Source organism: Maniola jurtina, chromosome 3 (assembly GCF_905333055.1).
Source record: "Maniola jurtina chromosome 3, ilManJurt1.1, whole genome shotgun sequence".
Classification (NCBI taxonomy): Eukaryota; Metazoa; Arthropoda; class Insecta; order Lepidoptera; family Nymphalidae; genus Maniola; species Maniola jurtina.
The window spans coordinates 6410398-6433934 of NC_060031.1; the positions used below are offsets into that span (position 1 = coordinate 6410398).

A 23537-nucleotide genomic window follows, 5' to 3' on the forward strand; every position below is an offset into this window, starting at 1 on the left:
TCCTTAATTATATTGTTTACGTATCTACTATAGGTAAGTCGTTCTCCCCAACTACTTATACGGTGGTCTACTTCCAATACTAATGTACTTACTAATTTGCCTATAAATATTATCAAATGATTGCCTAGCACAGGATTTACATAAATGATTAAAGCAGGCAGTGCTAATCGAGGTCAACAATTGAAGCAGTGAATAAATAAACGAATGGTAGAGTATTGCCTATAGGTACATAAAATTTATAACATACCTACCTACCTAGGTGCCACTCTACCTATAGGTACTTACCTAATATTAGGTATGTATAGCAAAAGTATCAATCAAGTCAATATTCAAATTAATTTAATACTTACTTACCTACCTAATACATAATTCAAGATTTATTAAACCTACATAAAACTATATTCAGGAATTACTACGTAGGTACCTATTATGAATATAATAATATTCACTTATTTTGCCTATAGGTATCTATGTTATATTCTGACGGTACGTCTACTTGGTCGTGACTCGTGGATAGAACTTTTCAGTTTTAGGTGATTGATGAAAATATTAGCAATTGTAGATACCTACCTACTAACTAAAAATAAATATGGCCATGTTATTTTAGTAATCTATAATAATAATTAATTAAAGAGAATAAAATTATGTACTTAGATAAAAAAAATAAAAAAAAATACCCCGGCTGCTAATAAATAGGAGGCTATAACTATTAGGTAACAAGCTTTAAGACTACAATATAAATTGATAAGGTCATAAACATAATAAGTAGAGAGAGAGAGAGCCCGCGAGGACCAGACCTTAGTTATTTTATAATATTTTTTTGGCAATAACTCAAAAACTATTTTTCGGGGTTAGCCACTTTTTTAACAAATATTTCTGCCGTAAATATCGAAATAAAAAATCAGTCAAGTGCGAGTCGGACTCATAAAGACGGAGTTGTAAAAAATTTCATAAATATTCTTGTAGATAATTTCTCTTTTTGATTGACATTTAAAAATAGAGAAGAGTTCCAATTTACCCCATGCTTGGGGCTAGTTGTAACAGGCTGGGGGCAAGTAGTAACAACAAATATTTTTGGAAGTATATTTGCTAGCAAAAACAAGATTTCACTTGTTTATTATTTTATTTCACATATTTAGATTAGTATTGTAGTTATTAGGTATATTAAATTTATTTATTATAATATTTATAAATATAATTATACAAAGTAAGTACCTACCTATATTGTATTAAAAACTATTATTTATGTTATTATTAACTTGGCATTGATTTCTTGTGAAAAACGTTAGCGTAAGTTAACGAGATAGGTACAGCCCGCTGATAAACAGACGGGCAGATGGACCGCCAGCGAAGGCTGAATAATTTCTTTAGCTAACAATACAGACATAGTCACATCACATTAGATGTAGTTTATGCTATAGCCACCTCTTAGGTAATTTTCTATGCTGTTAGAATCTAATATCTCTACTATATGTACTTTACATATTATTGCCGTCGGGAAAACTCTAATCAAGCACCTATACCTATCTACCTACCCTACCTATCGCCTATGCTTTAAGATGCAGTAATTTTAAATGTGGCCTGATAGATATAGGGTAAGTAGGTACCTACTTAACCTATCTGTTTAGAAAATAATACATCTATCCACCTAGGTAGATAGGTGTAAGTAGGTAGGTAGGTAAGTACCTATGATGATTGATGACTGAAATATCTTACCTAGCTACTTATTTTACATTGATAGGGTAAACCGGGGAACATCATATCATCTTGCATAGTAAAGAAATCTTTTTTATATCTCTTTCTAAAACAACGTTGAAAAAATAAGTAGGTACCTAAAATAAATTTATTCCTGTCTGTAGAGATTAGTGCCAGGTCTATGTTTGAGGAGCCTCTACCAACGCAATGACAATATTTTAAATTAATACCTAGACTAGGTACATACTACACCCTACATAAGTACCTGCTCTACTTAATACTAGCTAAATAAAACGGAATTACGGAATTATTGAATTACGGAATAGGTATATATTGTACCTACTTATTAGATAAATAGTTGTTATGAATGAGGAAAAGAAACTCACTATTGATTTGTTAGGCGCCGGCAGCGGCGCATACATGTCGGTTATCATCGTTTCCACTAACACGTCATTTCAACCAAACTATATACCGGCCTTCAGAACCAAAAAACACGAATAGAACTGTCACAAATCTTCGCAAATATTAAAAGAGGCCAGCGCGACATTCAAAGAGGCCGCTTGTCACAAAGAGGCCGATCGTAACTTCGAGGCGCGTTTACAATTTTACATGTTATGAACGTCTCGTGTCGCGGCGCTCGGGCACACGTTTACGAGTGCGGGTGCGGCGCGCTATGTGGGGGGCGGGGTGGGCGGTCTGAGCCAATCCCAGCCTCTTATTGATCCCCGCCCACGCTAAGCTCCGCCCACAAGGTCGCATATCGATCGCACGCGCGACTCCATTTTATTTCGGCTCCCTCAATTTGCATAAAGTTTTTTGTTTCAAATTACCGATAAGTTGGAACGCGATTGCTTGCTTTGCGGTTTAATGCGATAGATGGTAAACTTAGCTGTAGATACATATCGATAGGTATGTGTTTAGAAAGAAAATTTTGCCTCAAGAGACTTTCTCTAGCTCTAGCTAAACTTAACTGTTTTAACTAGACTCGCTGCCAGTATTGGTAGGTAAGTAGTAACGTGCATAAGGACACCTCTACTATTACAATTTCTTATACCTACTTATCTACCTATCGCCAATTCATGAATTAAAAATTAGCTGTTTTTTTTTCTCAAAATCGTCGAAAAAAAATGACTTACCTACCTAAGGTACCTAATAGATACCTAACTAAATATTAAAGGTAGGTAGGTACTTAGGTTAGACTGATGAACACTTACCTACCCTACCCAACTTTACACGCTTTGCGTCGCGTATTCTTATAAATAGGTAACTATATCTACCTACTAACATACCTACTTACCTCCTCCCTAAAATCAAAATTTTATTTGGGTTGGAAATTTTATTTAAGAAGGTAATAAGGTAGGTAAGTAGGGTCAAATAAATTAATCTGAGCATTCTGACAAGCCTAAATGATCTTCTTTTTTAATACCTAAGTAGGTAGTAAGTAGATAGGTAATAATGTAACTATGTCCAGCAAAAAAATGTTAAAAAGTAATCTACCATAAAATAGCTACAACTTGCCCTGTTACAAATAGCCCCCATGCCCCCAATCATACATAGTTTAATTTTTATGGTTATCTTAAGGGCCAATATTTTAGTCGCCAAATAATGATTATTTATCTAAGGAATAAATTTGTCATTTTGACATTTCATTACCTACTTAGGTAGGTAGGTACCTATTGGAAATCTGCCAAAATGTCATTCGGCGGAGAGTTTAGATACGTATTATGGGATAAGACAATAACTGTGAATGAATCAAAAATTGGCCGTTATTTGAATAACATGTGTGTACGGTCGGCCTCAGAATTCGAGTATAGGTACGTAGGTACCTAGCAATTTCGCGAAATTATTGCATCAGAAACCTATCGCACTTATCACCTTTTTCTATAAACACGCCACACACACCTAACACGCATGTGCATAGTTACCTAACCGTGCCACGTGAATATGATCATTAAGGTGCTAAAGAACTTACGGCCTTTGACTGTAGCTACCTACCTAGCTAAGTAACTTGTACCTAAGTAACATGCTAAGAAAATTATTACCTTCTCAAATAGAATTTATTTCGTGGGTAGATATCATCTAATCATTAGGAACATCTGTTGTCTACTCCCCAAGAAGCCCAGCACATAGCCTCCTCACCCACCAACAAGGTGTTAAAGATAATGAAATATAATGCGCGCCACAAAAAACCCTTATAAACACGACCAAATAATTCATAATGGAACACGAAAACACCATAAAGGTATAAAATTCCACGTGAAAGAAAAAATAGGCGCCCTTCCGCACCCCAAAAATACATCGCAACCGCTAAGTATTTCGAAAAAGAACGTCGTTTTAAGAATAGCTTAAGCGGCTAATAGTTTTATGACACGCATAACACGGGGAGATTTTCCATCAGAAGTGTCACAGGATAATCTGACTTATCACTCCCCAATAAGGTGAAAGATTCAATTTAAAAGTGTACGGAAATGACAGTCGCGAGGTATTATAGCGACATTAGGGTGCCGATATAAGGTAGAAACTGTAGCTAGATGTAAGGGGTGAGGGGTAAAGGATAAAAGTGGGCGTGTCTGGGATAACGAAATAAAACGCCTGGAGCCAGACCGTGCGAACTCCGCTTAACGCAATAATATTTTAATTTGGACTCAAAACTCACGCTGGGATGCAAAATTACAGCACGAGTGGGCGGCGTATGCTAAAATCGAGTTATGGGGGTACTACACGAATAATATTGCCCTGTTAATGTGAATAGATAATTTTGATTCGAAATTTGGTAAGTAGATAGGTATCAAGTATCAACTATCAACCTACCTAAAGGTTGACATTTTATTATTTTAAAATTAATGTGGTGAACGGTTATCGTGGTGTCATTTACCACGAGATCAAAGGCTTTGGACTACTGTATCTCTCTTTATACTGTGTCTATACGTAGGCATAATCGACAATAGTGATAGGTATAGCCTAGATACAATTTTATTGATAAATTACTCACATGAATATGGTCATAAGTAGACTAGATGAGTGGACAATTAAAGCAAATAATATGTAGGAAGGTAGGTACAAGCCTTCTATTAAAATCGAATCGGAAAAATATCTACGCCTACGAATACCTAGGTATAGGAAGCTAAGTAGCGTCTAGTTTTCAAGTTCCATTGTTGTTTCCTTATCAACATACTTCAATAATTTATTGGTTCTTACTTACTGTGTCTGTAGTTGGTACAAATTTCATTTAGATGCTCCCAAAAATAATTAACTGAAATACATATTCAACAAGGCCAACAAGGCATCAAAGTACCTAAGTAGTTATACTATTAGGTAGCTGTACGTGCCAAACGTGCCTGAGTGAGTGATATGCTCCGGCGTCAGTCACTTCCGCAGCTTCCGCCGGTCATTTGTGTTGATGCCGGTCAATTTAATCATCTGTAGGTACTATCTATTGGTAGTTAGTAGTTACCCTAGCTACTAATATACGTCACACGCACATGGACCTATAAATACTCTACACGAGCATCATACCTACCTGTAAAAATAATGTTTGTTTATATCTGTTTGCTAGTTGCGTTAATCGTGCATCATTCACCCGATTATGTTAAAACTTTGCAATAAGTAGGTAGGTACCTACATGTGGTGTCACATGAGTAGCATGGCATTGCTACCAGTGTTTTTGTTTAGCTAATTAATTTCGTAAGCTCAATTTTACACACAGTATTTTTAGGTTTTCACACAATATGCACAAGAAAATAAAATAAAATGATGACGTATTTGTTTCAATATGCAGACATTTGCTTCGGATTGCTTCCAACAATAGTTATAAAGATGGCTAACCAAGAATTTACCTCGCTTCTAGCACATAAATCAAACTACTGCAATAAATTGGTTAGAAAAGTTAACTAAAATACTAATTGTTATGGTTCTTTTCCAAGTTTGATGATTTCGATTAAGGAAAGAATTATATTGTAATTAATTATTTTTAATACAAAAAGTGCCAATTTATTCTTTTTTATTAAAGAGTCTTTAAGTTGTTACCTTACTACTTTGAGTTCAAGATTTTCTATGCTGTTTATGTGTTTTTGGTGATTATATTTTATGGTTAATGTAATCATTTTGAGAAAGCATTTTGCAAGCATACCTATTATTTAGTAAAAATAACAAATACACTTTAAAACAATAGATGTGTATTAACTAATCTAAAAATGTGTTGTGAAATAATAATAACAAATGAAACCCCGTTTTTGCTAGCAAATATAATATATACTTAGCAAAATATTTTTTGTTACTACTTGCCCCTTTGGGGCTAGTTGTAACACTTCCCAAAATATAAAGAAAAAAGATGAGTACTGGTTTTTACTTTTATACCTACCTACCTACTAGGTACCTACTTACCGGATATAATATGCTTGAGCAATTAAATTTTTCTAGGTCTATCCTATCAACTCTTTTGTAAGATCCTACGTAGGTTCTAAGATTGAGATGTTAAAAAAAAAGAAAATTCGTTCTCGCTCTCAGTATTAAACGGAAAGATTTAAGTAGTCCAAAGAGGTGACGTTTCCCTCCCTTAATTCCTCAAACCTCCCTCGAAGCAATCCAGTCTACCTATAGATAGGTAGGTACATTATCTATCTACTATAATAGATCGTTATTCAGAACCTAATAGTTCTTATATCTATAGTCTTAAAAGCTATTATTACTTAAATATGTTAAACGTAAAATTGAAGTTGTTACATTCGTAGTGAAAGAATGATTTTTGATTTTAGCTCCATAGCTATAAGGGTGAAAATGCAACGAAAGCCATGCAGGCTGTAAATATGTATGTAGCGTACGAGGTACGGCGTACCTATAGGTACACTCACATAGTATAAAGGACCTTACAACCACACTACGAATTCTATTTCAACGTCCCCCATGAATTTTCTGTGCATTTTGTACGTGTCATGGATAGCCACTTGTACCCGGTTTTCCACTTAAGAAAATGTTGGCAAAGATTTTGAAGATAAATCGCTTTTTACGGGGGAACAGGTTACTTACTTGGTATTTTTACGGTAAGTAGAGACTGAAAATATTTAGAGGAGGTAGGTAGGTATCTATAGTATCTTCATACTAAAGATTCTTGACATTTATATCATAGCAGTTACTTAGCATCGTACCTAAAAGTCTGTTTGATAGTCCAAAACAAGTAGGGTATAATTTTATTACTAAACAAATACTACCTAAGTAGGTACTACATACATATTATGCTCAAGAGCCTAATAGGTAGGTAGGTAGAGCTTAGCAGTCAGGTATTTGAGACCTAGAAAGCGATCCTGCACTCTCCACTTGGGTAGGTCCAGGTAGGTAGGTAATTTACATGAAAGCAAAGCAATAAAAATAAAAAATAAAAGTCATCATCACTGTCAACCCATCGCCGGCTCACTACAGAGCACAAGTCTCCTCTTAGAATGAAAAGAGTTCAGGCCAAAGTCCGCCACGCTGGCCAAGTGCGGATTGGCAGACTTCACACATCTTTGAGGACAGTATGAAGAACTTTCAGGCATGCAGGTTTCCTCACGATGTTTTCCTTCCCCGTTAATGCAAGTGACATTAACTCCGAAAAGTTATAGAATCGAATCCTCGATCAGCTGAATAGGAGGCAGACGTCTTAACCACTAGGCAAATTAAGTTAATTAAGTACTCGTAGGTACAGATCTATCTTCATGATTTTTTAACCCCCGACCCAAAAAGAGGGGTGTTATAAGTTTGATGTGTGTATCTGTGTATCTGTCTGTGGCATCGTAGCTCCTAAACTAATGAACCAATTTTAATCTAGTGTTAACAACTAGCTCAAGATGCTGCCTTATATCATGAGTCATAGACATCTAGACCTATATCAGATTAATTATTATTATTTATAAATAATTGGCGGGAATGGATTATAAATCACATTTAGTTATTAACTATTTAGATCAATACATATTGTGTCGTATTTTACATTTGGCTGATATAATTGTTACGTTAATTGTCTATTACATCACCTTGGTTTACCTCTGTGGTAATTTGTTAAATAGCTTCCCGAAAACAAGTACCTACCTACCTTAAAAAATATATCTGTCAAACTGATAGAAATAGCGAAGGAATCGAATAAAGACGGGTATTGAGAAATAATAATTGTAAGCGAAAACTATTCGCAAAAATACAGTGAAGTGAAATTGGAAAGTGTCTATTATTCAAACCTGTCCCTATACTTCTGCAACAGTCAGAAGTGGGATCACAGGAAGAGAAGAGAGCAGAACATTGAAGAACGTGAAAAGAAAATTTTTTTTCTTCTCTTCTGAAGACACCACGCCTCTCTTAGAAAATAACATCATGGACCTATATCGACGCAAACTCATCTTCAAGATGCGACCCGAGGACTGCCCTGTGTATTATAATATCAGGGGGCTTGAAGTTGAAATACCTACAAGCAAAATTACGGTCTACCAATACCAGAAACCCTACTTACTTTATTAAGGGTACCTACATCATCGAAAAATTATAGAAGCAAAATTACGGTCTACCAATACCAGAAGCCCTACTTACTTTATTAAGGGTATCTACTTATCATCATCGAAAAATTATAGAAGCAAAATTACGGTCTACCAATACCAGAAGCCCTACTCACTTTATTAAGGGTACCTACTTATCATCATCGAAAAATTATAGAAGCAAAATTACGGTCTACCAATACCAGAAGCCCTACTTACTTTATTAAGGGTACCTACTTATCATCATCGAAAAATTATGGAAGAATCTACTACTTCGGCGCAGGCTTCAAGATGAAGAGAAGGGGAATAAAAATTTTCTCCGTCTTCGCCACGCGGGGACAAGAAGAGCAGCTGTAATCTACTGACGGGCTAGCCACCACTCGCCGCACCGTGCTAGCCGCCACTCGCCTCGCCGTGCCAGCTGCCACTCGCCGCGCCGTGCCAGCTGCCACTCGTCGCACCGTGCCAGCCACCACTTGCCGCACCGTGCCAGCCGCCACTCGTCCTCCTGTGTCGCCATAGCAACAAAGTCGAGCATACCCGCACCCGGTGAGTCGTTTTAGGTATATTCACTCTAACCATCAATTTTCTGAGCATATGCAAATGCCTTTCAAAATATTAACATTAGTGCAGATAGAATATTTGCCTGCCCACATTGATACTGGAAGTTAATTTTTCAAATGATTTGATAATACCATAAGTATCTAAAGTTTTCATCATAGAGGAGGTTTTGGGTGCGCATACATACAATCACTTAGCAGATTATGTAAAAAATGTGCATGCGTGTGTTATAACAGAAAAAAATAAGTATCTACTTAATTGTGATCTCTGCGCTGTAGGCCAATTCACTTAGCAACAGATCGTATGGCATTGAATGAGTGAAATATCGATTTTGTCAAGCTACCATCGTTAGATAAATTAATAATTTTAGGTATATCATCAAATCATTTTTTTTTGTGAGATTATTATTTACAAATTAAATAACCTGTATACGCGTTATTAAGTAGGTACTCCAAACACCGCTAATCCTGTGGAATGAATTGAATCACAAAAATTCTGGCAACCGCCTCTACCGCCATAGCTCAGTGTGCTGATTAATAGAGTATATACAAATACAAAATACAAAAATATTTATTTCGTTAAAATAATTTTACAGAGAACACATAGAAATTAGGACCATCCCAGTAAGTGCCTAGATTTGCTACTAGTACTTGTGGCAGACGGCCCCGCTCTTCCATAACATCTTTTACAATTGAAATAAATGAGTAGTTTCTAATAGTAAGTAATATTCTAACTTGTGACAAAATAATTTAAGCTATTTCATTTCTGGAGGTCTTAACCGCATTGAAATATGTAGGTATACAACTTATGAATGTAGGTGATGAAGCAGACTCTGTACTAGTCCAAAAATTAAAGGCTCATGTCTAAATGTAATTACTCTGATTTGTTAGGATAAACCGCAACTAGCGATGGCTATCAGTTCACCATGGTACTTTAAAATGTGAGGATAAAATGTTAATAATTTAATCCTTAGCTAACTTTAGTGACTGTGTGACCTATTCATGCTAACGGGTGAATTACTCCCCAAATATCTATATAAATAAGTCTGTGTGAATTATGCAAATTAAAGACTGTATGACAAACCCAATGAGAGTAAGAAAAACAGCAATACTTCGAGCCTAATAATCTTAATGTACATAATTAAATTTATAAATTAATTATAATAGAGATTACTAGATGATACAGAAAGACCAGAAAATAGAGCCAGATTAACCTATATCGGAAACTTAATTTAGATAGTGCCAGTATGTACTGAACTTATTTTTAGATAAATGTATACTTACCTACTATTTTCATAGTTAAAAACAAATCATTTACACTATTGGGAACACTTTGATCGTCAATTGAATTTATAAGATAATGATGTAATGGTGACAATTAATTGTATAAATTCAAAATTAAGCGAGGATTCCAAACGCGCCTAGGCTAGGTCTGAGTAGAGCCTACAACAAACTGAGCTACTAGTTTTATTTTATTTGTTTTTGACAAATCATATATACTAAAAATGGGTACTTATACAAAAGAGACTATTTTACCAAACTATGTACGTTAACTATTGGCTAGTTATAGTACATGGAATTCAATAATAGGATTATGTAAAGGTGAGAAGTTTATAAGTAACAGTATGATAGGTTTAATTTATTTTATTTTACGAATTATAGGAAGACAATTTGTTCGAATGCTGAAAGACTGTATCAATCATTATTACAATCTCAATCGCTGTGATTGGTATTCTTATCTCAACAATGCATTGACATAGCCGGAAATGAGTGAGCGTCGACCAATTAGAGGTGATTGCGATTGTGACATTATGACCTTATTTTGCCGTAAACGAGCTAGGACGTCGTAACGTCCAAGCATAAAATTTAACTTATTGATTTACTTAATAAGAAACACTTAAAATATACATATTCTACATTTATTAAATACATAACACTATAACTACACATATTATAGAATATATAACCTAGATAATATCGTATATCGATAACCTACTAAAAACAACAGTTATTAATTTTGAAACGAAAGAAAATCTTATGATATTACTAAAACAGTAAATGCTGATTAACATCAAGATAATGTCTGAATGTCTACGCTAAAGATATTTTTGAGTATCTTCACTAAAAAAATTAGTGACTTCCCTAACAGAACGTCTGTGTGTCTTCAGTAACGAAACATCTGAGTGAATTCCCTGACAGGACGTCTAAATAACCTCTGTAGCAAAACATCTGAGCGACTTTCGTAACGAAAAGTCTGAGTGACTTCCGTAACGAAATGTCTTGGTAATTTTTGAAACAAAGTGACTTCTTCTTAAAAAAAATAAGTCAACATCGAGAGTGAAGATTGATAAAATACAACAATAGATAATGTAGTAAAAGAGGCTAGTAGACTCAAGAGTCAAGACTACTTTACTTTATTTTCACTACCGTTGATAAGCATTACAGTAAATAACTTCCTCTTCTTGTTAGCCCTTATTTATCCATTGTTAGACATAAGTAGGTCTCCTCACGTACACGCCATTCTTCTGAATGCTGGGTGAGCTTCCTTCAAGTTTTCCCCGCAAGCTTGGTGATGTCGTCGGACCAACAGTATGGTTGTCTTCAGTAAATATAGTATGTTTCAAAAATACAAAAGTCATGAATAAAATAAAATAATTTTTTAAACTTATGTCTAAAGCTCTATATGCCCTAATTAATTACTAATTAACTTTTGACGTGGATGGCCCATTAATGGAGTAATAGTGTTTTATAAAATAAGAAATTCCTTTTGTTTGCATTCTGGTATCTAATATAATAAACTGAGACATGATAATATTTGCCAACTATCTCGAACCTTGGTAACTTTATAAATTCTCAAATAGTGCGGATAAGTGCTAAAAGACATTCTTTCATTTTCGAAATTGCTCTCCTAGATGCCTTGTTTTGTAACAATCCTGTTTCTTGTTTCTTGTGGAAATAAGATTTGTTCTCTCGTACTTATGCTTTATTCTGTTCCTTATTCCTCATAGAAATTCACCTTCTGAGTAAAAAAATGCATTTTAAGTACAATGTCTGTACCTACTTTAAGGCATATCCTTAGAATATGTCTGTGAGATCTTCCTATGAATAATCCGTATGAAATCACAAAGAAGACCGCATGACCTATGCAACGAATCTGAATGAGCTACTTATTCGACGCACTCTGTCACCTACGCAAATAATCTGGGATACCTGCACAAATGGTCTATAAGACCTACATAATGAGCCTGTGTGACTGTTTGGCCAAGCAACGAGTCTGTGTGACCTGTGCAACGAGTCTGAGTGACCCAAGCAACGAGTCTGTGTGACCTGTGCAACGAGTCTGAGTGACCTACGCAACGAGTCTGTGTGACCTACGCAAACGGTCTGTGTGACCTACGCCACGAGTCTATTTTGCTTATCTAGTCTATTTACTACTTATATATACCTATTATAATATCTGTGTGACCTTTCAATGATAAAAATTTATGCTGCATGATTTATTCAAAATGGGAAAAATAAAGGTACTCGTATATACTACGTATGTACAACATGATTTGAAAGTACCAAAAATAAACTCTGCTAAAACAAAACCCTCTGCCGACCTGTTAATATCTAGGTATAAAATTACAATTATAAAAATATCAAGTAATTGAAAATTACATATACATTAGAGAAAAATGAGTATGAAATTCAATAAACGTTTAGTACGGATTAAAAGGAAAAGGGCTAGAAATGAAATTTCGTATAAATATGGAAACTGTTTTGCTTTCCAGGTTTATAGGTGTCATCCCCGTGGCAAATTAATCTTTATAATAGAAAAAAAGCTAAAGCATCGAAAGTCAGTTACTTACCTAGTTACTAACATGATAATAATATTATGTTAGCGACCTCGAAAGATACCACCGAAACCTGCGAGATGTTACAATTTGATACCTAACTTTTCCCGTGCACCACAATAAGCAACTAATAAGTGCTGAGCCAAACATAATTCTAAATCAATTTTAGCTTCTTAATAAAATTGTCTCATGAGTCATGACGTCAGCTGTATAGAACTTATCTTGATAGTCATTTAAGTACCTACAATTTTGGATAGTAGGAAGCTACAACGAAATCTGTTACTTATATTTCGTCAATGTTAATCACATACCCACTGGTAATCAAAAGTTATTTTTATTTAATACCTAAATCTTATAGCAAGTCATTAAAAAAAAAGAAGAAAATCAATAACAATTTTAATATGAAGTAGGTAATAACTAAAATGAATCTATTGAATATTATATCATATGTACATATTTCTAATTTAAATTATGAATGTCTACATGACCATGGTTGACTAAGTGAGACACTATTATTATTTAGCCTTTTAATGTTGATCACTTGGTGGCGAAACAGATTGACCAAGCGTTTTTTTAGGTAACCTCTTAAGTGCATATTACTGTTCGGTGTTTTTCTTTTGCCAGGTGGCCGATGATGCGAAAGCCGGGATGTTATCTGCGGGCCGTGGGGCACGGCCTTTCCAGGATGGCCGAGTGTTAACAACTAGCTCAAGATGCTGCCTTATATCATGAGTCATAGACATCTAGACCTATATCAGATTAATTATTATTATTTATAAATAATTGGCGGGAATGGATTATAAATCACATTTAGTTATTAACTATTTAGATCAATACATATTGTGTCGTATTTTACATTTGGCTGATATAATTGTTACGTTAATTGTCTATTACATCACCTTGGTTTACCTCTGTGGTAATTTGTTAAATAGCTTCCCGAAAACAAGTACCTACCTACCTTAAAAAATATATCTGTCAAACTGATAGAAATAGCGAAGGAATCGAATAAAGACGGGTATTGAGAAATAATAATTGTAAGCGAACACTATTCGCAAAAATACAGTGAAGTGAAATTGGAAAGTGTCTATTATTCAAACCTGTCCCTATACTTCTGCAACACTAGTTTCTTTTTGTTTGAAAGGTGGCTTGATCGAGAGTGTTCTTAGCTATAATCCAAAAAAATCGGTTCAGCCGTTTGAAAGTTATCAGCTTTTTTCTAGTTATTGTAACCTTCACTTGTCGGGGTGTTATAAATTTTTAATTTACACTTGTTTTTAGCCTGAGATTAACACCTACGCACATGTATGAGCAGAGATCTAACATAGGTACAATTATAATATTATCCTGCTAAGTAAGTAAGTAATTAGATAACTTGTTGCAAATACAAGCTAACATACAGTTCTTACATATTAATATCCACTTATTTGCATACATAGGTATTGACTCAGGGTTTATTTCACAATGGTGAAAAGGTGAAACCTACCAGAGATATCTAATCGTTTACATTTGAGCATACAATTCGGCCCCACGCGGACAACGCAGGCCCGCGGCGCAACGCGTGTATTCACATTGTAATATTAGTAATTTAGCATTCAGTATACAGGTACTCATTCCCTATTATTCTAAAATAGCTCATTCAATTGCTTAGTAGATATTGATTCTATGGAAGGTCTAGATCAGACCAGCTCTTACCTGCGGGCTGGAGCTTTTAACAAGCTTTAACTAAGTAAGTAAGTATTATAATAAATTAGTATAAGGTATTTTTTATATTTTGTACTTTTCACATTTTTAGGGTTCCATACCTCAAAAGGAAAAACGGAACCCTTATAGGATTACTTTATTGTCTGTCTGTCTGTCCGCCCGTCCGTCCGTCCTTCGTGTCTGTCAGAAAACCTCTAGGTAGGGTACTTCCCGTTGACCTATAGAATCATGGGTAGGTAAGTAGGTGGGTCTTATAGTACAAGTATAGGAATAAACCCGTAAACCGTGAATTTGTGGTTACATCACTAAAAAAAATTAAAATGTGTTTAAATTTTCAAAGTAAGATAACTAGGTATATACCAAGTGAGGTATCATAATATGAAAGGGCTTTGCCTGTACATTCTAAAACAGATTTTTATTTATTTTTATACACAATAGTTTTTGATTAATCGAGCAAAATGTCGAAAAAATACCCGAGTACGGAACCCTCGGTAGGCGAGTCTGACTCGCACTTGGCCGGTTTTTAGAAAAGGGACTCTGTAGTGAACCGGGCGGCGATGGGTTGATGATGATGATTTTTCCAAGTAGGTGAACCTCCCTGCTTTGTGGGTATGTTACTATTAGGTAGATACCTACCTATGTGACTAATGGAAAGGAGAATAACCCTCCCTATGGGTTTTCTGGACAGACATGACAGACGGACAGACAGCCAGACAGAAATACAGACAGACAGACAACAAAGTGTAAGTATATAACTATGACTACCTATAAGGGTTCCGTTTTTCCTTTTGAGGTACGGAACCCAAAAAAAACGCTTCTTAATTAATTAATTATAATCTATGATAATAACTAAATAAAACAAAACTTAAGTATATGTGAATCATTACTGCATACTTAGTTTCTACACCAGTGCATCAGCAGTGGTTCACATGACATCAGTTGAGTCTGCTGGCTACCATGCTCACAACGCTTTTTGCATTGGCTATAATATCCTAAAAGCGGCTCAATAAATATAGGTAGGTACATAGGTAGGTAGGATCGTTTGATGTGCCCACGATGCCTAATTGTCTTCTAAAGATTATGATTGATAAAGATAAAATATGTACACCTACATGACTTTTTCAATAATAAAGAGTCAAGAAATTACATATACCTAAGTAAGTAGTAGATATTATTTATTGCCATTTCAAGTAATTTTAATGTATCAAGTAATTTTAAGCACTTCAAAGTGGGCTACTACACATTTAACTTTAACAAATTGTAGAAAAGCCTCATCGACACTTGAGGCGAGCATTCGCAATTTACATAATGATGATTGAAGGAAACATTTGCCCGAGGGAGTGAATATTTTTGTACATTAACTAATATTAACTATGAGTTTCATTAAATTAATTGTTTTATTTAATTATGGCTAGGACCAGAACTTATGATAAACTAGCTTAGGTATCAGCTTAGGTATGCCTGAATGATTTTGTATAGTTTATAAAATATCATATAGACAATAGCTCTCTACCTATTACAGTTCACGAGATACAGCCCACTGATTGACGGACGGACGGTCAGCTAGTTTTATAATAAACTAAAGCTGCAATGCCCCCATCTTCGGTAGTGTGGGTAATGACTTAAAAATTCCGTGGGAACTCTACGATTTTACAGGATAAAAAGTAGCCATGTATGTCACTCTCCAGGTTTTTAACCAGGCAAAAAATTACGTCTATCCCTTGCTCCTTTGCAACGTGATTGAAGGACGAACCGATTACCTACAGACAAACACAATTTCGCGGATCAATTTGGAATCACGTGGCTCGGCGTGACGAATGCATTTCCAGCGAGCCAGCACCATGACACCTCACAATGCCCATTTCACAGTGTCGGCCAATCAAAACAAATTACCGATTTCGTCATCCGATATTCGTTCCGATATAATTTTCCGGCTTCGTGCTGGAATCGCGATGGCATTTTGTTTTGAATCACTTCAGTCATTGTTTTATTCTGCGCCTTTACTTAGTAATAAGTTTAGTAAGTACTTACTAATATCTTCATATCCTTAGAATCCGTGGACACAGGGTCGATACTAACCTAGAAAAAAAGAGAGTCTCTATTAATAATTTACAGACTTAATTAAAGTAAAAATAATACCTACAGAATTATAAATTAATAATACACACATAAACAAAATACTTAATCCATATTTCCATACTAATATTAGAAATGCGAAATTAGGTATGTCTGTCCTTCACATTTTCATGGCTCTTCGGCTTAACCGATTTTGACAAAATTTGACACAGAGACAGGCAAGTAAGTCTTAGTTTGCATCCTGGGGATAGGCCAAGTAGGTACTTTTTACCTTATCTACGAATAAACACCTCAAAAGGTTTTCATTTGAATATTAACAAATCAAATGAATGAATTTTTGTAGACACGTTCTAAAAACAAATAGGTAAGTATCTGTCTGGTTTGTCAGATTTAAGTAAAAACGTGTAGTAACAGCGGTATTTATGTACATAAGAACGAAACTACGTTTGTATGGAAAGCGCTGCGGAGCTCAATAAGTAGCTAAACTTCTATTCATGGTCATCATTATTATCAACCGTACATACCGTACATTTCACTGCTGCAGTGGGTGTCTAGACACCCACTGCAGCAGTGGATGTCTAGCGGTTGTATGTCGGTCTGTGTCCAGCAGCTGGACACGGGTACGTAAGTACCTTGTACGGACTTCCTTCACGCCACACAAGGGAAAGTTTTTTTAAAAAGAATATTAGCCATTTTAATCAGGACTAACATTCCCCTTTCCCATCAAACTAAGCACCTATAGGTACTTAAAGCTTGCGCTAGGAGTGAGTACGACAAATAGTGCAATTGGTGTGGTTTGAAGTTTGAACCACCGAGCTTTCGGATTTCAGTCCGCTCTTATAACCGTTGAGCTATTGAGGTTTATTACTTAGTTATAACTTAGAAGAGCACCACTAGGTGGATAGACGACATCAAAGTGAGTCGTTGGAAGCCGGTGGATTCAAGCGGCTAGAAGTTGGAACTTCTTTTAATAAAGCTTAGCTATCAAATCGAAGTTCTCGAACGTAAAAACTCGTATACATAGCAATGAATTTAAAATGAGGATCCGCAAAGGGTCTACACGAGCGGGTCTATTACAGTTCACAAAAACAGAAACTAATTAGAAAGTCCCTAAAAAGTCATCATAAGGTGGGTACACGAGCGAATTTAATTTAGAACGTTTTTAATTATGGCAGCAGAGTCGGCCGGTTTGGGTGCCGAGCGGCGGCGGCCCTGTAATTACGGGGCGGTAATTGCGAAGCCGGACCGGCCGAGGCCGAGTGGACCCTGTGCTCGGCCGTCTAGCTGTGTAACGATGCCACTGAAATTAGGTACCCTTTTTTGAGCTAAGCTCTACATCTTTGGAACTTCTGATTAAGGTCGTGTAGTATTCGTACCAGACACTTTTTACCCGACTACGGCAAAGCCAAACGGAATGGTTATGATTTTAGCAGTAAATGTAGTATGTATGTATGGTTGTAAACTTACGAAATTATATTGTACCAGAGAGAGCCATTTTCAGTTCGGTAGGTTTATTGTTAGTAGGTACCTACCTAGGTGCATAGAGATGATTGCTTTGATTAAATTACTGTGTTGATGCTTTTTATTCCAGTGAATAAATCATATTAGGTCGAAGATTATGTACTTAAATGATAAAAGTGCCTGGATTTGACCTGCAGCTCGCTCCAGCAATGCGCGGAACCTCAATTGATTTTATACATAGTATTATATTGTATATCAAATCTTTCGGCAACCGCCGAGTTTCTTGCTGGTTCTTCTCTGTAGGAAAGGCATTCTGAACAGTGGCAGATGCTTTTGACGATTCAAAAGAACTTGTAAAAGTCTAATTGAATAAAAAGATTTTGAATTTGAATTTGAATTTGAATTGCTGACCTTAATAAATAATAATTATTGCTCAAGAAGAATTTTAAATAACGTTCTGTTTTTACCAATTATTATTTTCTTTGTAATTATGTAAATGGATGTACTGCTAAGTACAATTAATTTTAGAGTTCCGTACTTCAAAAAACCCCTGTATCACTTCTTTCTAATAGGATTACATCGTTGTCTGGCTGTCTCTCTATATCGTGCCTGTCAAGAAAAACCTATAGGGTACTTCCCGTTGCCCTAGAATCATGAAATTTGGCAGGTACCTAGGTAGGTTTTGTAGCACAAGTACCTAAAGGAAAAATCCGAAAACCGTGAATTTATGGCTATATCATGTCATTAACTTGCAGTGTTGCAATTAAGGTGGAAGCGACGGGCCTGCCCGCGTAATTCAAATTTAATTTGGTTTTTCGCAATTTGTAAACTAATACGACAACGTAGGCTTATGGTATTTTAATGCGACAATGGCAGTATCATCCTCACAGCTTTATGTAAAAATCTTTACTTGAAAGGGTCCAGTTTAAGAAATTAATTCTAGTATCGACTAATATACCCCTTAAAATATTTTGTTAGTAGGTAGGTACGATGGTACAGAACCCTTCGTGTGCCAGTCCGACTCTCTCTTGATCGGTTTTTGCATTGTGAAAATGCTAATACAAATAAATAATAATGTATTTACACATTTCCAGTAAAAACAGCCATCTGAGTAATTTAAAAAAATACGTTATATAATTACTCAACTTGTAAAGTGATAATGTACCTATAACACATTAAATAAAAAAGTACGTGAGTAATTTTCATAGGGGAATAGAAAATTATAATTACACCACGGCCTGCGTAATGCATTCGTCCGGCCATTTTTCTGTAGGTACTAAGTATCTACCAACTGCATAGCAACACTAATAACGATTTGACTGATGTTGGTCTGTACGTCGCGTCGTGTATTTTCGTACTTTTTTGGAAAATATTGAAATCGTAATGTCATCAGTTGAAAATTTTACTATAACGAACCCTAAAAAGATGGTAGGACCAAGAGTTTTAGTTAATTTTTAGTTTTGTAGTATGGCAAACAATTATTAAGAAACATTAGTTTTTCTAAGATCCTAGGTATTTGGCTATACTTGCCTAGCTATTGAACATTGTGGATGGATTAGCGAACGCCAAGAACGTCTGATACCTACAACAAATAATTATCCTAATACCTAATAATTAAGAGCCTTGTACCATTGGCAAACATAACCTTGTACTACCTATTGGCCCAACTCACTTGGCCAATGCACAGCTGGTCAGTTTACCAACAACTAGGTAAAGCTTGTGTATTTTGAAATACACATACACTACATAATTTTGTGTAGTAGTGATGTGTAAATTGCGGTGGTGGGGCGCGTCATTTCTAATAGACAAGCTCTACTATAATGTCCGCTAAGAAAGGATTTTCGAAAATTCAACCCCTAAAGGGGTAAAATAGGGGTAAAAAAGGCGGACAAAGTCGCAGGCATAAAGCGATTTGTAATAATAGGTAGGTAAGTATATTATTTCTTCATTTTATTTTATCGGTCCCATTTTCCAGTAAAAGATGCATCACTTCCGACTTGTCATCGAAAATCGATCGAAAAAAGTGGAAAGCTCCGCAGGTGGAGTCCCAGGCGGTCACTAGTCAAAGATAGGCTAAAAGGATTGCATTTAATTATGATGACTCGCTCATCGTGAACCGAAAAAATGTTTTAAGACTACATTATAATAATTATACTCTCAGTTGGTAACTTCGCCAGAAAAAACATGCCTACTGTTTCTGATCTTTTCTCCGTAGCTCTAATTCTAGGAACAATTTAATTTTAATTGTTCTTATGATTTGTTTTTAATAACCATAGATACCTATATTTTTCAGAAAAAATGCCTTCTATAGGAATGGAAAATTATAACAAATAGGTAGGTAGGTAGGTACATAATTATTATTACCTACATAGCACAGTAATATTTCTATTACCCACTTACTAAGTAGGTACTTGCGTGCCTATGAGTTTTGCATTTTTTTCATTCAAATCAATCTAATACTGACACTGATACTGACTATCAATGACAATTACGTTAATTTAGTAATTTTTACACTTAGGTACGTACTTAGTTACCTTATTGTTCCTAACCTAATTTTCTAATAATAATAGCTATAAAGTTAATCTATTTCTAACTAGGGTAGTCAAGATACATAGGTATAGGTATGTACCATGTAATTTAATATACCTAAATAATGCCCATGAGAAAGTATTATGAACATAGAGACGAATGTTCTATAAAAGTTATTTACTTATCAAAAATTTAAAAAAATCGATTTACTTAATGTAGGTATTGAGCTAATCAATTTTTTAAAATTATGATTGGAAAGCTTTAATAGAAAGTTAATCATTAAAGTGTTAGGTATAGTTATAATTTTTATGAGAGGTCAAGGCATCGAGTGCGATTTCCAGAAGATGCAGGTTCGAATCCCGCTGGTCCCACAATTTTTAAATGAGAGAGAAATACCTGCTTGAATAGGCTTATGAAAGCTCGCGTAAAATGATAAAAAACACATATTACTTATCATGTTAAGTAGGTACCTACCATGCAGGTAGTCAAACGTAAGACAAAATCAAAGGCAAAGGACATTATACTTCATCTACGCAAACTTATGGCAAACTTATAATATTCATTATGTAGCTAAACAATTACGAAGCTCTTTTAAAGCGTCTAGTGTGACGACTGAAGCTAGCAGGAGGTGTTTGTGCGCCATAATCACTTATAATCATACCAATTACATATTTTTGTTCCCATTCTCCCCTTTGTTAGCGAACTAGCTTTGTTGAGTTGTTGGCTTGCTCTTGAGAACGTCTTTTGTTCGCTCCACTTTTATACCTTCGCAACGTGTTTGGTTTCGCGTGAACCACCTAATTAATACGTTTTTATTCGATATACTGAACACAAATAGGCCTATTAATATTTTATTAGACGTATTAATGTTAATAAAGCCTTTTTTGTTTTCTAATACGGTTAAGTTTTTTTTAGTTCATTGTTCATTAATTTTCGGTATTTAGTTTTGTCATATTTTATTCTGTAACTTACGTATTATTCAAAAGCTTCTGAAAGCTTGTATCAACTTGTAAGTGGGTCCTACCTAAGTAATTATACGAGTATCTACATAGATTAAGATACCACAGATAGGCTTTAAATTATTGCCATCCCGTACGAGAAAATTCGATTAACCTATTTTTATAAACACTGATGATTATAGTCATTAGTCACTCTGTAATTTATCGATAAAATATTGATATATCGAGTTGACAAGACTGAATATCACCATGTTCCCAGGACACGTCGTAGGCTATTTTATTACCTACGGTCTATAGGTAGGTAGGTAATAGGTATACCTACCTAAGTATATTTTGATACATTGATATACTTATCTACCTAGGTATTTGTTAAGGTGGTATTAGTTAGGTACTAATTAAGGCACCTTTAGGTATATGATAGGTACTTACCTATCTAAGTAGGTACAATATTGTTGTGTTCTACAACAATATACCTACTTTATTTTTAAAAGGTTTAAAAATTTATCAAAATAATGTAGAGGTAACTAAAATGATGATTAAAATCATAGGTGGGTATTATTTACCAATATTTTTTTCAGGAAAATATTCATAGAGCCTAGATTTTCCTGAGAAAAATTCGCGCACTTTAAAGATAAATTTTTATGGAGATCGCTGAAGAATTAGAAAATATTACCTAGTCACATCATATTTTCAGATTTTTCAGGGATCTCCATATTATAACTATCTTTAAAGCGTGCAAAATGCTTTATAATACCTAAGTATACCTAACTGATATTGATCCTTATTTAAACACGTAAATTATAACTATCCAAATTACCTCGTTAAAATAGTTATTGTTGACATGATGAGGCGCGGGGTGCGGGCCCCCGTGCTGCTGGTAGTACGCACAGTTCATGTCAGCCCATCGGTTTCCAGCTGTAAGATGTCACGTGCCAAAAACACCCGGCGGAGGCTTGCGAGGAAAATCCGCGGAACGATTATCTCGTAACGAATCGATGCCGCGGACGAATCTCGCCTACTAATTGTAGGGTTCGGTGGACGACTGAGCGCGGCTACACGCTCGCTCGCATCGTCTGTCCCTCTCGCACGTTTGTTTGTTTACTCGGGGCGGGTCGCGCAGGGCGGCCGGCGAGGGCGGCAACTCACGCAAAACTAATCTAAACCGATAACGCACTGAAGCTATCAAAGCTCTAAGATGTTTAAAATTTAACATGACCTTGAATGATTTTCCATGTATTTGTTCACGTCATTTCTTCAAGTTGTATCGTAGGAAGTAAACCTGAAAAGTTACCGAATACAATGTAGGTAGGTACGTTGTAGAGCTTCAAGCTCGCCGAAAAGTACCTACCTAGTAAATAGGTATCGTGTATGTACCTACCCATATCTGAGAACCTTCAGGTGAAAAATTGATATACTTACCTTCTTACTTAAAGTTTTTGTCATCAACGATGTAGTGCTTCAAGATTGTTGAAAAGGAGTAGGGAAGAATTTAGTACCTACTTAATACCTATAATATCCGGCGACAACATGAAAAACTGATATGAACTGCTTTTGTCATCAACAACAGTGCTTCAAGAACGCTGAAAGTCCTAATATCTTGTAAGTCCAAGGACAACATAAAAGTAGGTACTCGTATCTAGATAAAGTCGTGTGTGAATCAAGAGTTGAAAGACGCACTGGCCTTGTCAGAATTTTACAGATGTAAAAATATATCAGCTGTTACCATTTTAATCTCAGCGTAGAGGTATAAAATTTCACGAAAATCGCTTTTTTTACACAACAAAAGTAATAAATGTTTCCGGTTTGTAATAAAGTATTACATTTGGATCGTTACCCCAGCGTTATTATAAAAATTGGTCCATTTTTTACGTCCCCAATCCGTGCGGGGGCGGATACGCCTCGTATGACAGGATGCACTTTCCTTTACTGTTCATATCACGCGAAATCTAGTCACGTGATACTTGAACAGATGTTACGTATTTTTACACAATACCTATAGAAGTTTCATTACCTTCACTAACTGAACTCCGTGTTCTTACAAAATAAACTATAAGTACCTATGCAGGCACACGCGTTACCTACCTTAGGAAGCTTTACGCAGATATAATTTAGGGAGGCTATCTTTTCCAAATTCAAATGATTGCCTAACATAATGAGCATAACCACACAACCTAAGTAGGTACTTAGGTAGGTACTTATAGCACCTATCCAGCTTGACTTAGG

At 35.4% G+C, this 23537-nt stretch overlaps 1 protein-coding gene across 5 annotated transcripts in view; it reads right to left on the reverse strand.

The window, feature by feature from the left end:
• The window catches only part of LOC123881018 (transcription factor Sp9), a 95748-nt gene that overhangs the window by 29245 nt on the left and 42966 nt on the right, over window positions 1-23537 (reverse strand). Inside the window, exons 1-2 of one of the 5 annotated variants that reach the window (XM_045929532.1) lie at window positions 22132-22344; window positions 16321-16368 (exon numbers count right to left, since the gene is read on the reverse strand). The exons of 1 other annotated variant lie outside the window; for it this stretch is intronic. In XM_045929532.1, the coding sequence (XP_045785488.1) occupies window positions 16321-16368; window positions 22132-22209 (126 nt within the window). In that variant the 5' untranslated portion in view covers window positions 22210-22344. Of the gene's footprint in view, window positions 1-2081; window positions 2331-16320; window positions 16369-22131; window positions 22345-23537 lie in introns of those variants that run through there. 3 more of the 5 variants (XM_045929533.1, XM_045929534.1, XM_045929535.1) reach the window with 3 other exon arrangements.